Here is an 18,269-nt window from a genome sequence, read left to right on the forward strand (position 1 = left end):
GGGAGGAGCTGATGGAAGATGGCACAGGAGCAATTTCGCACCAAGGTCAGTCAAGCTGTGGAACAAGTTGCCCAAACAGTTGTGCAGTCTCTGCCCTTGGATTTTCATCACTTGACCAGTCACAGTTTAGAGGAAGGTAAGACTTCAGTTTGAAATTGAGCATTAAAACAAACAACTGTGAGCAAAAGGCCGTAGACATCCTAAGGTCCCTTCCAACCTTAAGTGCTGTTGTTCTGAAATGCAGTTAGAGAGTGATTATATGATAAATACTGACATCAATTCCTTCTGGGGCAAGAGTGACACACTACCCCAGGGTAACCTAGGAAAGGTAAATAGAAATGTAAACAATGCAACAACACCAGGACAGGATCTCCTAGGTCACTACTAGGACACAATGGTTCTACTAAAGAAACCACAGAAACATGCTGACACTCTGCTATTTTTGTTCTTTTAACACAAAATCGTGGGGAACTTATTTCTATCAAGCTGCGCCTTGTATTTCTCTTAACGCAGTGGGGGAGCTTAAATATCCAGACATACTCAAGCTCTGCAAAAAAGAGTAGAACAAATTTGGAAGCAAAAACCCCACTATAATGGTAAAAAGGTGCAAAGATATGTGAAACTGTTGTTTTGGCATCTGGCCTATAAAGTGATTGCAGTAACCCAGATACAAAAAACCCATAACAATTTAAAAGCTTTGAAAGCTGAATATCTTGTATACAACACATTTAATCATAAAATGCATTTCAGTCAGTATAAATAAGTGCAATTCAGGTCACGTTGGTAACAGCTCTAGACAATGCAGACACATCATACCCAAGGGCTAAATGCATTCCAGAGTAAATAAATTACTGGCTATATTTATTAGTAAAACTGACTTGAATTGTTTTGTCAATTCAAAGGTGAACTCTAAACCCCACTGGAAACACCTGAAAGCAGATGCAGAGTAAAAGGAGATTGTTTAATTGTTATATCAAAAGTGACATATCAAGACAAAGCAGGGTTGTACTTCCACAAGAAACTTTCACCCATTTCTGATGGAGAATTTCCATCCACAGCCCATTCCTCTCCTCACAATATCCTGGAAAATGCTACCCCAGCAGCATTATCTAGTCCTGATAATTATGAGGAGATAAGTGTACACACAGTACATGACCATAAAGCTTCACATTATGTTCAGGATTAAGACACCTACTGCTTCAGAGAGAGACTCAAAAATCCAACAAGAAACAACAATGCAATAAGAACACAGCAACCCCAAAAATACTAAATGCAGTGGCCAAAAAAATTAAGACAAATCATGATCTAAGATAAATTTCGAAGTCCTATTTGCCATCCCTACTTTGGCAGAAGTAGTATTTAAAGAACTTAGTAAAATTTTTTCTCCTTTCCCACAATTTAAAAAGCAGGAAAGAGGGACCTCGCTCAAGGCACGTGGTTTAACAGTGAATATTATTTGACTATGTTTGGTAATAAGTTTGAGAAGTTATATGTGAGTTTACTTGTTCAGAGAATATGAAGCAACAAAGCTCTGCAAAAAACATCTGCGAACAAAGAGGTACATTATCTCACCCCAAAATCTAGCAAAAACCTTCTTGATGCCAACAATTAAAGGAAGATTAAACTTCGACATGGTTATTAGAAGCTACTGGCCAAGGAATTTCTGACTAAATTAAGAGCACACAGATAAAGCAATCCCTCAAGAACAAGCAGAACTGTGGGCAAGGAGGGAACACAGAAATTCTACAGAGATTATCGATCTGATGCATCAGGCAAGAAATCAGACAAAATTCTGCATGGCTGTCTCCTGGTGTCTGGGCAGTGGCTGCCAGTGATACACAGAAATATGTTATCATTACACTGGGATAAGTTTTTTGTATTTTATTAAAACAAATTGTGTAATTTCACTCAAAAGCAAACCTTCCAAAATAGTCTAGCCCTCCTGAGAGGCATGATGCTCTCCTCAGGAAGAAAACCAAACCAAACTCACACACAGCAAGCAATCCTCTCAAGCTCCTCCTACCCCTGTACACATCTGTTTTGGCTCTACATAGGGACTACACACACATTTCTGAATGAATTTGGAACCCTTCTAGAGAAAAGGCACGCAAAGTTTTCTTTAACAAAACAATCATTTCCATTAACTTAGTTTAAAATGTCACAAAAGCACAAAAGAACTGACAATGCAGTTAAATATTCAGTATTTACATTTGGGTGGATAGTCACTCTATTTTTTGGAGACAGACAGCAGAATGGGCTGAACACTTAGACTGATTCTTACATGCATCCAACAGCACTTTTCTTCCACAACTTACTCACTTGACCTGACAAGTGAAGCAAACAGCAAATCCCAAAATACGCTGGGCTCTTGTTGCAGGTCTGATTTGAATGGAACCACAATTTCAGTTACTTTCGCTCTCTTTATTTTGCAGTACTGAAACTCAAGTAAGGAGAATAAACATTTCTGTTTCTGCCTTTTTGAATACAATGTCTGTAAGTGACCCAGGGAAGGTTTTGGATAGGATATTCAAAGGTATGGGGGTGGATTGCACAAATTCCCTAGCTTATTTCAAGAACTGAAAGTGCGGTTTTTGACTCAACCAAAAACCCACTGTTGCTCCAACTGTATTTTTTGTAGTAGCTATACACCCATTATCCAGGATCTCACCTAGGATCCAGCAAATCAGAACACTGGGCAATTACTTTAAATCATTTTAGCTACAGTTTGAATGTTTTAATGAAACAATTACTTTCTTGTAGCCACAGTTTGTATACGTGGGGGGGCAATTAGATTCTGCTCAGAAAGCCACAGAACATTTCGTCCAAGTTTATCGAGCCTTGAGTAAAGCATTCTCAAAATTCTGATTTCAAGATAAGCATATTCTTAAAATGGAAGGTTAAAATATTCCTCAAGACTTACAGATACATGGAAGAGGAAAGAAAAAGAAATACACTCTGAGTTCTGCTTATAATGGTTTTGAGTATAAAATAACAAAACAAAACACAGTGGAAGTCAAATCTGGAACAGTGCTCCATCCAGATCTGGAGCTCAGCTACCTGCAGCTCACTATAAACGTATTTACCTTTCTGTTCCTTCACAGTCTCTTCCTGTTGCAAAGCTTTTTGGAGATGTAAACTTTTCCCACATTTTCTTAGGCTGTGTAAATGCTCTATCCCAGCACAGCAGCAGTACCAACTACACTGGGATAAAACTTCTTCCCACAGGGGATAGCTGGGTTTGCTGATCAAACTGGGGCAAGCCATGCAGCCACCAGCACACATCACCCTCCCACAGCTATGGTACAGCTTCCCAGCGCATGCAGGCATAAAGAAAACTCTCCAGGGAATTATGCAGTCTAAGGACTGAATCTCAAAAGGTGCTCAACATAAAAAGCCCCAGTGTCTAAATGCAACAACCATAATTATCAATCAAATTAGCAGTATACTAAAATTACAATATAAACCTGAAGCTTATGTCATTAACCTTCTGTTTATTGGATGTTACATCCAAGCAACTCTTTAGTCCAATTTATAATGTAATGCATATGAAACAGAAAGGTCCTTATGGACTATTCATTCATGTACCCAACTTTAGAGAGATGAAACAAAACTGCAATGGAACTGGAACAATTGCAGTGTAACTACACTACAGTTACAGCCCTTGAATATTTGGTAAGATGAACACACGTATGGATTACATTCACAAACTGGGGGGAAGGACATCATTAAAGCCCGACATGTATGACACAACTATTGCTTCACATACATTTTTAAGTATATATTACACAAAATCCCAACCAAAACAGCAACAAGAAGATACAAACAGCCTACTAAATTAGTATTAATCAGTTCCTCATTCCCTCTTGGGATTTCTAACAAAACCATCAACATTACAAACAAAACTAGTAATTTAGTAATTATCTAAATGCAATGCCCTTTATTTCCTGTAACATCTATAAGCAATGGTATGGTCTGAGCTGAAGAAATGAAGAGCTGAAGCCAACAGCAAGCTTTCAACCTCAAACAAAAACAAATTACTGAATAGCAAGTGAGCAGAAAGCTTTAAGAAAGTTACACAAAGACAAGGACATGGAGGTTGAAAATCCATAATGTGCCTCAGGAAAGAACAGGTAGAAACAATCTGGGGAAAAAGTGGGACTCACAGGCATCCTCAGCTATATTCCATGTCACTCACACAGTCAGACAAACTCCAATTTTTCACCTGTTTCTGCCACAGCCAAAGATCTAAGCAGCAGCAAACACTATCATGCCCTTTCTGGTCCTGGAGGGTTTTGCTGTCCTCCGGAGGCCTCACTCCATGCTCCTGGCCCCCACTGTAGGCTTCAAGGATCTTGCTAAGGCCTCCCTTGCTGCAGCCTACCAACAACCCAAGCTTCCTGGGCTGCCCTTTCTCCCAGTTCAACACAACACAACTGTGAACAGACAAATAAGCTAACAGCCCCATGCAGACTAGATTCTTCCTCTAGCAGGATTAGAACAACACTCAGGTGATGTGTCTGTCTTTACTTATAGCAGGACCAGCAATGGAAAGAGCTTGCTTGTGTTAAGTAAGAACAACCAGTACTTGTGGTTTAACCCCAGCCAGTAATGAAGCACCACACCTGAAGCCATGCATGCAAGCAAAGGAAAACAAGGAATTCCTATCTTCAGACACACGTTCAGCCGACCCCAGGAACACGGGGCTCCATCACTGGTTTTATACACAAAGCCATGTGTGCTTGTTCTGATGTTTTTCTTACGGCCACGTGATCAGAACACTCTCTACCGTACACCCTCTTACTGTCAGAGGTCAATTAGAGCAAACGCTCCTGCACAGAATAACAACCACCATCCTGTTAGCCAGCTCTCATTTCAATTCCTGCCTATCAGAAGCTACACGGGTAACAGCTCAATATTCAAGAAAGTTACTGAAAGGGACAGTCAAAATCCAGAGAAAGGCTAGGGCACCCTAGCCAAACATGTTGTCCACATCTTTTCCTGCCAGGATGCCGATACCAGCACGTGTGGGAAATAAAACATGAAAACAGACACCACCAACAGTTTCCACAGAGCTCTTAACAAATCCAAAATGATCTACAAGTACACATCAAGTTGCCTGTGTAGCCTACAAAATCCTGAGAGTAGTTCTGGAAGTACTACAATCCCACGATACACATAATGGCATGACCTTATCTGAAAACTGAAATTTAATACCCATCAATTCATCACGTAAAGATACGCTGAGGGGGAAATAAGCTTGGTAAACACTACCTGAAATTACTGTTTGCAATAGTAGCAAAAGCTTTATGATGGAAAACAAAGCTTTCCTAACTCAGAATAGCAAATTAAGACTCTGCCTCCATGTCAACAATAATGCACAATCATCTAAGACATACAGGGAGGAAAAACTGCTGCTGTACTTGCTACCTTTACTATTACTTTCAAAACTGCTGTGACATTTCCTAATTACTTTTAATTAGGAATTTAGTAAAGCAGGCAGTCAAACTGCAAGGTATTTTTGCAAATATGAATGCAAAATGGAACACAGAAAATCCCCTGGCAGATCTCGTTACCTCTCTTTGCCACATTTAATGACATTATAGCATCGTAGCTCGCACTCAGAAATCATGAAAACAGAAGAAGGGTAGTCATCCATTGCCTTGAATTTGATTCTACCGCTATAAAATCATTTAAAAGCTCTTTTTAAAATCCTGGAAGCTCAGAGACATGAATCAACCAACATTTGTACATTTTGCCCTTTCACCCCTGTCCAGGTCAGATACTCCACAGACTGATGGAATGGTAGGGGCTGGAAGGGACTACTGCAGGTCAGTCTGGTCCAACTCCACGCCCAGGCAGGACCACCCAGAGCCAGCTACTCAGGACCACATCCTGAAGATTGAATCCTTTAAGATCCTTCTTCAGAGCTGTGCCAGAATTTCCCCAAACCACTGAAGTCTGACCCTGCACAAAGGACAAGGGAATAGTGTGTGGGGAATACAAAGAAATGGTTGTGCCTTTCCTTTCCAAGCGAGCTTGTTCTGCAGCTGCAGCTCTTGGGACACAGAGGCACACACCAGAATGTGGACCATGCAGCCCATCCTGCCATCAGTGCAGCTACACCAGACTCATGTGTACCTCACTTCCCTAAGTGTTTGCCAGACTAAGTCCTTCCATCTGTTCCTCATCTACATCCCCAGGTGACCGCAGGGTGCTGAGCACCCACAAGAATCCCCATCACACTGCCAGTATTCCAGCTGGAAAACATCTCCAGGTTAGGGGTAAAGCTGGTAACAGAGATGCACAAGGGCCCAGAAATAAGCCATGTCAGCTGGATCCATGGGTCAGTGATTTTAGCTCCTTGCTTCAACAAGAGCAATGAATTCCCTTGTCAGCCTATGCTATTTACACCTATTACTGCATGCTACAGCTATTTACATTTTTGGCTCTTTATTGCTGTCCATCCCTCCCATCCAAAAACCATGTAAAAACTCCATCTCCTAACAGTGGTATTATTTTGCTGTCTTGTACTACTCTAAGCTTTCCTACCTCCTCCCTCCCCAGACTCAGTAGGGTTTTTACCACAAGAATTCTCTAATAATGATACTTTATTGCCTTTCTTTCCCTTCCTGGCATTTTGCTGTAGGACTGTCACCAATAAAATGTAGCATCTCAAACTAACTTAGAAATTCAGAAAAAAAGGATAAACTTGACGAGATAAAAAAAGAAATACCCTTCTAGGAGAAATACTTTCAAGTTTTAAAGGCAAAGGGAAAAACAAATTGCTTATAAAACATTCATAACACTTTGGTCCCATCCAAATCTACAGTAAATGCCCTCCAGCAATTTTAAAAATCTCAATCAGTCTCGTGTCTTACGTCCACTGACTGAAGGTGAGGCAAGAGGAGGATAACACAGGACAGCTTCTGTATTGCTACAGAAGCTGAGCCTACTCAGGGTTTGTATTTTTGTTTAATATTACAAAGTGAGAATTTGTTGAAGATTCTATTCTAACACAACAGATGCTGGAAGATGAAAGTTAAGATTGAAAACCTCAAGGCATTTTGTAGTTAATTATTCTCTCTCCAAGCGCTATCATAAAAGAGCCAAGCGGTCACAGCCAGCATGAGACTTTCAGGGGAACCTAAGTAACAACTCCCCCCTTCAAACTGTTTATTAGAGAAGTTCAAGCCAAAGCAAACACCTAAGTCTATTTGTACAGAAGCATAAAGTACTGTGCCTTCCAACACATTTTGGTGTTCCGCAGCTTTAGAATTCACAGTACCCCAATAAGCCTGCTGCAAGGTTTTGAAAATGACAAACTCAATTTCCATAAATTGAGCAAGATAATATCCTGCAGACAGTAGTGTCAGTCCATTATGCTAGGGGGTATAAGAAAGATTTTTTTCCTTGTCCCACTTGCCATATAACCAGGTTTTGTACACACCCCTTCAGTGCAGCTTGCCCTTCACATGCACACTGCACTGCTCTGATGGCACAGAGCACCATCCATCCAAACAGGGCCACACATCATTGTGGACCACACATCTGAGGACCAGACTGACAACTTCTTCCACACAATATCTCCTGGTAACTGGTACAACAGCTCTCCACCAACCCCGGACACTGCCTTCTGTCACCAAAGCTGTGCCACTGCCAGCTCTGGCTGGCATCACTCAGTGAGTCTACAGTGCCACCCTTGAGCCAGGCAAGCCTGTTCAGGCACCCACAGAGCAAACTACACTGGGCAGCTGTCCTGAAGGAAAACTTCACCTTCCTGCCTCCCAGGTGCATTCACAGCAGTTTCCTGACCCAGACTGCTGAGTGCAGCGACTTCCTTGTGACTGCTACTCAGGAGGGAAGGGGAAGAAGTAAGGGCTTGGGAGCAGGGAGGGAGGGAAGACTCCAGCAGCACTGATGGTGTAAACCAGACCAACTGGCTGTGAAAGCAGGATGTATGAGCAGCTAAACATAGGAGTACTCAACAAGTCTACCACAGCTACCAAGGTTAATGACAAAATCCTCATCTTCAACAGCACTGTGCGTGAACTTCACAACACAGTGAAAACCTACATGAAAACCATCACTTCACCAGAGCAACTTTCCTTTCAGAAATAGTCTTACTAAGGCACAGTACATGCTTTCAATTAAACTCTCCAGTGAAGGGTTGGAGATGATACCTAAGAAGTCCAATACTTTTGGATACTAACATCTGTTTCCTGTATTTTAAAGCAGATGGCAGAGAACTCACTGATTTGCCATGTTCTCCCCCATTACTTCTGCCCTGTATTTGAAGGAAATAATATTAATACAGATAAAAGGAGATGCCACGCAGATGGTTTAAGCAAGAGGATGAAACTGTGGTTATTAAAGTGATGTTGGTGAAGATTTTTTATGAGGCTGGCTAAGAAAAAAAATCTTCTTCAGTGTCCCCCACTATTTAATGAGCCAGAGCAAATAACAAAATGGATGATCGATTTTCTCTCATGGAAGAGTAAATATAGAGGAAATGCAAATTGCTAGCTTCAAAAATCCACAGCATCATCAAATACATACTTAAACTCCAATACCTGAAAAATGCAACACATCAAAAGATCCTGCCCGCTGATTAACTATCAAGTCTTATTTTTCCGAACAAGAATTTTCATGTTTGCTATTACCTACTTCCTAGAAAATTATACAGAAGGAAATAATATCCATTTGTCTGTATCAACAAAAAAAGGGCTAGACAATTTAAGTGGAAATCCACACATAGCTCAAAGAAAGAGCTAAATTCCTCCATTCGTATTCATAACAGAAAAACACAAATACAGTGCTTAATTTTGAGAAAAAAAAAATTATAGGGCATTCACATGAAAGACTGATCAAAAGTTATAAAGCATAAAAAGCCACAATCATTTTCTAAGAAAGCAAGCAGAGAGCACACAAGCCCTGCTTGGGAAGTAGAGCTTCTCAGGTTGGATTTTTGTGTGTGGGGCACGGTGCTGTCACTGTTGGGCTGCTGAATGCTTCCGTGACACTTTGCACCAAACTGGAGGTCATCTCTGTACTTGGAAGGGCAGAGAATGCAAGTGGCTGCTGGACTGGAATGGAGATGCTTTGCCTGGATCCCTTCTGCAGACACAAACGCTCTCCAAAAACCCCTCAACCCCTCAGCTCTTGGTTCTGTGCTACTTCTGAATTTACTGATAAACACAGACTGGCTTAATACTGTCTGCTAGCAAGACAGGAAAGAAAGCATCACTACAAGAGTGCTGAAATTATTAAAATTCAAAGAAAGGAAGGCTGCAGAGGCTGGTTTCTCACAAGGCCTGGTGGTTTTTGCCCTTCTCCTCACTGCAGCTGCACGTGTGTCAATAGAGAAACAGCTCTATAATACAGCAGTCAGTTCCAGACTGTCATCTTGGCATAGAAGAAACAGATGAATTATGCTGGACAAGCCAAATACAAGATGTTCAAGACAGCTGTCAGATCAGTATTTCAGTGGCGTGTAAACACAATGGGTATAAATATATTCCCACTGATCAGCTCCCAGCATCTTGCTTACCCCAATACCTCTCTCCAAGTTACCTGAACTACCACAGTGATTTATTTACAAAACCACCATAGCCAAAAAATCACCTTCTATATTTACTGGTTTATCACATACCAGGCAGTACTAACAACTACCAGCAGCATATTAAGTTCCAAGCAGCAAGAAAAGATGGCATTCAAAATTGCAGCCAAATCCTTCACAAATGTGCTAAGTGTTACATACTTTTCATTAGTTACATGGAATTGCTTTTCACCTCAGTCTATAACCAGATGGTTTCTATCTATCTCTCAATACTTCAGAGAAAAACAAAGCTCACCAAAATACTAAGATCCAAGGCTCTGCTTATATCAGTGCTTACACCTCTTCTTTAAAATATCGGGTAAAATATTCTATGGCATCAAATGACTTTCAAAACTTTTTTTATCGCCATCTGAGGACTAAGCTAAACCATGAACATTTGTGTGTTTTTCTTGCGTTTTCCTTCCTTTCATGGTGTTCCAGTAATGACCCTGTACTGCTCTGGTAACCAGCAGCAAGCTCCAGGGAGAGCTCTTTTTCAAAGGAAGTGAGCCTAAAATCCACTCTTTCAGATGCAGTTCTTCTAAACTATCCGAATGCCCTGCTCCTTACAACTCTCCAGGGATCCTTCTGCTAACAAAAAGGCTCTAGGCAGAGCCTTCTGACACACTGAACACCATCTTAGCTGTTGCTTCTAAGACCACGCATCTCTGATGTCCACTTTGACACAACTGTCCCAGCTTTTGGCTCAAGGTCATTCTTCTCAAAAGCAGCAGTTTAGGATTTGAAAGGTGATTAGATCGTAAAAATGTAAAAACCTATGAAGAATTTAGATAGAGAAACCAGATTCTCATCTCTTAATTTCTGGTTTCCCACAGGATAATTCTCCCTCTCGATGTTGATGGGTTTACCATCTACCAGGTATTCCAGAGCACTGTTAGAGCAGCCAGAGGCTTCCCCAAACACACCATTGAATGGAAGCACAAGGGTAACAAACCTAAAACAGGCAGAAGCAAAACAGTTCTACAGGTTTATAGCCTTGCTTTTAAAAATGAAAGCTTGTTTGCTTCTGTTGGTTCTTTCCCTTCTCTTTCTTTCCCGTGCACGCATTTGAAGTAAAGATTTTGCAGGCACACCAGGACAGTAACATGGATTCCCAATATAAGTGACACTGGAGATCTTACTTCCCTGACTACACTCAATTCTCCCAACCAAAACTGAGTTATATGAACAGAAATAATTCTTCATCAAATCACAGGCAACCAGCTCTTCATTTGTTTATTCCATTATTACTTATTTAATACTAATTTAATTTCTCATGAAACATTCATAACATTCTAGCAACCTCATGTGTTTTGCATTGGTTCTAACATAAATGCCCAGCTTACTTCATTTGTTGAACAGTCAAAATATTTGATAATAATTTCACTAGAGAAAACAAAGAGGATTCAGAGCCAACCCTCTACATTTTACCTACAGTAGGGTATGATTAATGTAACAACAGCCAAAATGCTTTCCTCCAGTGTTTGCCAATTCTGTAGCTGCCTTTTCCTCTGTGCTCCACAGGAAGTTTTGCTGCCAAATCTGCAAAACTCCCAAGACTTCACGGTGTTTTCTGTAAGTTCTAGGGGGTTTTTTTGGTTGGTACTCTGGGGCATTTGGAGTGGGGAGGCTCTATTTTATTTCTACCAGATTTCAATCCATACCATACTTCCCTTCAAGAAATATTTGGCAAAGCACATAAAACACTTTTCGCTCTGAAGATTTAAGAGCATTGGGGAGTTCTGCATGTGGATTTCCCCATTCTGAACTCTAACTGATATGCCCCACAGGGAACTTAAGAGATAACTATTTTCCCTGTGGAATGTTTTTAAATGATATGGCATAATCTGATGCACTGAAAAAATGCAAGAGCCTTAATCTGCTATTTCTTACTAGGTAGGTAAAATGCGAATTGCTTTCATAGGGCATGGTCCTTATCTAAGAAAGCAGCAAATCCTGCACAATGAACACACCAGCAGTAGTAATATAATCTTATGTGCATTCCACATCCTCTTTTTAGTCAGATCTATAATCATCAACTAATTTACCCCAGTTTACCTTGAGGGTAAACAAAAAGGAAAGAAAAAAACCCAAGAAACTTTCGTTTTGCTATAGGAAATTAAAAGCCTAGAAATTTAAATGGCTGCAAAGAAAAATCAATATTTTAGTCAAAATTAGATTTTAGGAGTTTCTGGTATCAGATATGGAGGTTTCAATTTCGATTAAAAAGCTGCATCTTGATGCATAATCATCCATTATAAAACTGCACCTGACCCCTGGAGAAACAAAAGCTGTTGGAAGCCTTCTTACAAATCCAGTGACTTTAAATCACATAGGAGTGTGATGCGAAACACAGAACTCTTCCAGTTTTAAAAACAGACACTGAAACTGAATTATTCAAGAGAAAACATTGATTTGTGACATTTTCAGGACATCACACTTCCTTGACAGAAATTTCTTTCTCCAAGACTTGCAATTATTCAAAAGACATAAAATGGACTTTGCAAACTTGCTATTGAACTTATTAATATTTGCTCTTCATCTTTTATTTCAACTACATTACCACAAAAGGGTAAGAATACTTATGCCAACTGTGTAAACTAGTGTTCTTCAAAGAACTAATGATCTTGAAATTATGCAGCCTCAAGGCTGCAACACAGATCAGATTCAAAAGAAATCAGTAAAGTCTTTGCTCTAAAAGATCTAACTGCAGAAGTTTTTATATCTCTGTAACTCTGAACATGATAAAGTGAACACAATTTTGGTACTTAATATCTTAGAAAAAGTGTATCTGTAGCTGTGCTTTTTTTCCCTTTCATTTCCTTAAAGATGAAAGTTCAAGCTTTTAAATTGGTGATAATCAGAAGAATTCATACTTTACTGCTCACTTACACAAAAACCAAATCAAGTGGTGAGTCATTCAAGTTAAAGGTCAAAATAGGTACTGCTTTTTAAGAGTAAATTACTCCCAATTTTTTCACATTACAATGTTCATTCAATCAGGAGTGATTTCAGAAACAGAGCAGCATATTTTCACAACGGCACTTTTTACAGCTTTTCAGACCTCCCAACCAATACAGACTATTAACCATTTCTCTGTTAACCCCAGAGAAAATGACCAGGTTACCTAAGCATTTGCATTTATCATTTGGTCTCCATTTTCTCCGCTGAGCTGTGTAAATGGAAGGTGAGCTCAGACTAAAGGAACACAACTAAACGTGTGCATGGTGTGACAACACCATAGTGTATTTTGTGAGAGCACTGTCGTGGGAATGAAGTGAACAAGTCCTACCTGAGGGCACAAAGTCTCAATGTGATCTGCGGCCATTTGCACAATTTTCGTTCCATCTTCATTCGTTGACAACGAACAGGCAAGATTTGCAACCTTAAATAAAATGAATAAACAAATAAGCAAACAGCCTTGTAAGCAAGTATTCCTGCTCTGACTACAGACTTTGCAAAAAAAAAAAAAAAAATCTCTACCAGAAAACCTTCATTTTGAGGGAGAAATAGTTTGTCAAAGAATGGTTTTGAACGAGGAAACACTGCAGGAGGGAAAAAGAGCTGTGGAAAGAGGTGACAGTGATGAGAAATCTCATGACCTCACCCAATTTAGGCTCAGTGGGTAACAGCTGCAGAGTGGTGTTTAGAAAATAGGAGGAAATTTCAAAGTAAGAATGTAAGGTTTCAGCAGATTGCTTGTGATCTTGCCCCTTAATTTTTCAGAGCCCTTCAAACCATAACCAGCTTTTACACTGCTCTTTTAAACTTACTTTTAAGACCTTAAAGCTCAAATAGAATTTATCTTGACTTCTTGTAACTAAACACAAAGTAATTTCTGCCCTGAGCTACCCACAGATCATTCTTTTAATTAGTGGTATGGTTTTCAACTGAAATGGTCATAGCATATACAGTGCAACCAACAGTGACAATGTATATAGAAACTTGAAACCTGTGAAAGAACAAATCTACCTTCTATTATAACATACACCAGAGAGACACAGGTTCCTTTAAAGTAAAAATCTCTTCCACAGTGCTCCACAAGTTTAAGTGGACGAAGGAAAAAGCATTTCACTGCAAATTAATATCAACAGGCTGAAAGAGACAGGTTTGACAAAGGTACAAGAGAGGCTGGGATACTGGGATCCAGCAGATCTTTTTATCCTACTGCAGTAATGGCAAGTTCTTCTGTAAACCGCTCCACACTTGTTAACCATCACAGCCTTCCCTGAAGTAGCTGTGCTGCCTACAGCCACTCTAATGTTAATGCAGACCAAAAACCGCCTGAGAACCAGCCCTCTGCAGTGCTGCAAATACGAACACAAACAGCCGCAGTTATTCCGGAGCTACCCAAAATTCATACAAAAATTTCTACAGTTCAGCTGCTGTGAAATAGCAGCAAATCTTCCTTCACCAACATTTCAGGACACCACTACTAGTTCACTGATGATCTACTACCAAAGGCTTTTATTATTCTTACTTAAATTGATACAAGTAATTACAAGACATCAGTCAGTGCATAGGCAATTAATTACTTTCCCTATTGAAAATTCAGAAGAGATTAAGAAATACTTTCTGAAATGGAGGAGATTTAGCATGCATGGCCTTCAATGTGCACCTGTGCCTACACAGAAATACTTCATACAGCTTTCCCTGGTGTTCCAATACAATTCACTGGTTTCCTACCCATGTGATGTATTATCTGTTCCACATTAAAAAACAATGGTTAAGAGTGAAGAAATTCAGTTTTTAATCAATGCATTGACATTGTATTCTCTTTTATTTGAAGTAAACTGCCACGGGTTGGTTTTTTAATGCAGTTTCTGAAAAAAACAAGTTTGCTTCTATGCTTTCCTTCCTGACTCTTCAGCTTAAACTACCCACAGATGATTTTATATCATCACAATACAACCCCAAAAGATGTTATTCCCTCCCCTCAAAAAAAAAACCAAAACAAAACCCAAAACAGTTGTTTTTCTTTAGATTGAAGGTCAGGAGTTTTCACTTCTGGTCCCAACAATTAATTCATATTGGCTTCATTATTTTAATTCCTTTGCCCCAGTCACTCATGTGCTTATGTATTCTTAATTTAAATCTGTGTTCACACACGCTTTGTTCCTACACCACCTATATAAAATGAGGCACTCTGCAAGATTCAATGCAAACATTATTGATTCAAAGAACTCTTCTGTGCCTAAAGCAGTAACATTTCAAAGCTAAAATGAAAAGGCAATGCCAGCCATTCCACCGGGACAAAAACTCTCAGCAGCATTTTTTTCCCACTTTACCTTAATTTTTCAAATTCATTTGGCAGTTTCCAGGAAAAGTTTATTTCCATTTCTGGGAATCCACTACAACCATGTGTGATAGAGAGCTCCTGTTTATCAGTGAGGTACTGCTCTAAGCAGTTTGTCCCTGTCTTGATGAGCAGGGCAGACACAGACGGTTTACAGCAACTTTTTATCCTGTTTCCTAGTTACACTGGCTCCGACATTTCAGTAAAAATGCATCCTCGATGTCAATTGTGCCATGGTCACAGAATAATAAATTAGGATGAAAGAGGTTTCCAGAGATCATGTACTCCAACCCCCTGTTCAAGATATGAGAATGAACTTGAAAACAACTTGTGCCAATGGCTCAATGTAACAGATCACCATCTGGGGACAAATTCTGTGTGTGTGGTACCAGATCATGTGGGAGACTGGAAGGGTAAAAAAGTGTGGCTCTTCTCTGACAAAGCATGCTCAGGTTGGGAAGGAGCTCTTAACCCACAAGTATTCCTTTTTATTTAAAGTCAATAGGAATAAGGGGGTTTTTAATATAAAGAGGAACAACTTTCTGATCTTTTGCTTCTCCTCCTGATTCTTCAGCTCTAAGCATTCCTTGGTGATGGCCCAATTCAGAATAGTATTCCCAAAGCACAAGCAGCCAACCAAGGGCATACGCACTAGGTATTCACATCAGGCCATTTACAACAACAAACAGATTTATATTATTTACATTAGGCGTCTTTAAAAAAACCCTGTTAAGTTAAACAAAGTAGTATTGGCTACTTTGGAATAAATGCGCCTTATATTTTGGATGTGTACTTGGAGTTCATACTACAGTGCTATGCCAGCAGCAAATTTAGACCTTTGCCTTGCATTCTGATCAATGTTAATAAGATTTCTGTTTCCATGAGAAAACGGGTAGAATTTTCTTCCTCTGGCATTGAAGCAGCACTTGCCCACATGTACCTTATGCATAAGTAAAAGGGCTCTCAGTCCCAGCAGCAGGTAATGAGGCTCACAGCTATTCCACCCAAAGACAATCCAGATCCCTGGAAGTCATTTACATGGTCTCAGCCATCAGTACAGTCACTGTTGGTGCTTACCTCACCAGCTCCTGAAGAGATCTAAACAAAAATCCAAACCACAATAATTCAAATAAATCACATGGAAAGAGGCAAACACCTGTGTGTAATTTTTCCAAGCAGGAGGAAGGGCATGTGAGACTCTGAAGTCTCTTTTGAGGCTATAATATTGCTAATAAGGAGGACAAGCTGTTTCTGAAATAGTAAATGTCTATAGTCCACAAGAAAAAAATCAAGCCCCAGCTCAGATAAGACCTTACTGTCATCAGTATCATACACATCTCAAAAGATTTTTGCAATCTGAGAAGTCTTCGTTACACCACAGCCTCTCCCCTAAGCAGCATAAACTACACGAATACATTACATTTATTTTGTATTCTGTGGGAGAAACTAGCTTCCCTCAGTGGGACTTCAAACCCGAGCGCACTGCAACTTCAAAAACAATTAAAATTGCAAAATGAAAACCCAAGGTTCCTCTCAGTCAGAAAATAATTGTCCTTCTGAAGAGCAAAGTTTGTCAGGACACAGAAAAAGCTTTCTTGTGGGCTGGTCTGATTGAAATCAGAACTCTACCAAAAAAAAAAAAAAAAAGGTCATTTTCTCCAAACATTTTTAAGATACTAAGAAAGCAGTTACACAGCTTTTCCTTGAAAACATAACAAACAGAGAACAAACCATCCTTGATGAGGTTTAGCAACATCAATTAATGCACTAATTAAGGTGCAGTGGGAAAGGAAGACTTTGAACTGAGCATGTAAGTGCAGCACTGGCAGTAGATAAAATATTTCATTAACCTGATTTTCAGATTGTGAGGGCACCAAGGAATTTATTTTTTGATGCCCATTACCCATAAACAGAAGATATGCCAATGCACATTTCTTTTATTCCTGCAGTTATTAAACAAGCTTCTTACAAGCACTTTAAATGGTGTTTTTACTATTGGCTGAGGGTTTACCTTTCTGTATTGGGGAGGGGGGTCCTCTCTTTAGGATATGGTGACCCAACAACTTTTCAGGCTAAAATTACTGAAGAGTAAAGATTTGTGTGTGGTAGATATATTAGGTTAAAAAAAACCAATTCAACAAATCATATTCCTCTCCTCGATTTACACATTACATGGGACTAGGGTACCTAGGAGAGAGCACAACCGGAAATGTGTGTCCAGATTTTTTCAGTTCCTGCTCTTTACCAAACAACTGAAAGGCAAAGAAAGATGCTCTTTCTTTGAGAGGCCGTGAGAGAGACATCATACATGAACAAGTTCACTCTGTTGTCCAAACTTCCTTGAGGTGGCTTTTTCCCTTGCCTATGCTCACACCAGCACATTCACTCTGTGGATTCCCTAATGTTCTCTCCCCAAGCAGAGGATGAAGGCTACAGCTCTGAAATCTTCATTCAACCTCAGAATTCCCAACCCTTTCCACTGGGTATTAGCACAAACCAGAAAAAAACATACAGGCAAAACACCTTGGAGAGCCACTAATTGCTTCCCGTGGACTTCCAGAAGGGTGTGGTAATTCTCACCAGCCAACTCCCTGAAGCCATCTCTTGCTGGAAGTAACAGATATAACCCAATATCCTTTCTGGTGACAAAAGGGAAGTGTTCCCAACCCTGTAAGAGCCTCGGGGCAAGTGGAAGTTCACACGTAAAGTGAGACTGCCTCTTCTGTCAGGGTCTTATGTTGATTCTGCTGGAAAGGAGGAGAAATCCTTGGGAGAGACATTCCAGCCATAACTTAAGGTTGCAATACGATGGTTCAGGAATGAATCCTGGCTCAGAGTTAACCCCAGGGTGAGAACAAAACGCAAAGTCAAATGCAAAACTGAGATTTTTAAGTAGCAGAGGAGTAAATAATCACTGCACTGCCTCACCACCTGTTTCATTCGCAGTTGAGAACAGCTTGCTGATCTATTGTCCACACTGCACAGCAAGAATTAAATGTACCCCCAAGGATTTTTTTTTTCAGTCAAATTCACTCCATTAACTCCCCAAAATAAGTATTTGCTCAGGAACAGATTGTCTGCTAACTAGCTAAATTCCTCTTCTATAAATTGTACAAAACGAAGCAGCATGTTCCCTAGATGTGATCCCTTTTGCTCCACCAATAGAAGCTCAGTTTCTTTTCATTATTTTGCCCAAAGCCCCAACTCGCTTATACACTAAATCACTTGGGATAACTAAGTCGTTAATTCCATGAAAGCTTCTGTTTCCTCTTCTTGGTGAAGATTTCCTGTTCTTCGTACTAAATACCTCCTGTCAAGAAACTGCATCACTGAGGAAAGATCTTCCAAAGCTCTGCCTAGCCTCAAGTTACCCAGGTC

General features: G+C 40.0%; 1 protein-coding gene across 3 annotated transcripts in view; it reads right to left on the bottom strand.

Moving 5' to 3' along the window:
- CTNNA3 (catenin alpha 3) overlaps positions 1–18,269 on the bottom strand; it is a 407,433-nt gene that overhangs the window by 130,678 nt on the left and 258,486 nt on the right. For all 3 annotated transcript variants that reach the window (XM_066191821.1, XM_066191820.1, XM_066191822.1), the window contains one exon: positions 12,888–12,980. In XM_066191821.1, the coding sequence (XP_066047918.1) occupies positions 12,888–12,980 (93 nt within the window). The remainder of the gene's footprint in view (positions 1–12,887; positions 12,981–18,269) is intronic.

This window comes from Chamaea fasciata, unplaced genomic scaffold, assembly GCF_029207755.1.
Source record: "Chamaea fasciata isolate MVZ Bird 193981 ecotype frontalis unplaced genomic scaffold, bChaFas1.0.hap1 SCAF_9, whole genome shotgun sequence".
Taxonomy (NCBI): Eukaryota; Metazoa; Chordata; class Aves; order Passeriformes; family Sylviidae; genus Chamaea; species Chamaea fasciata.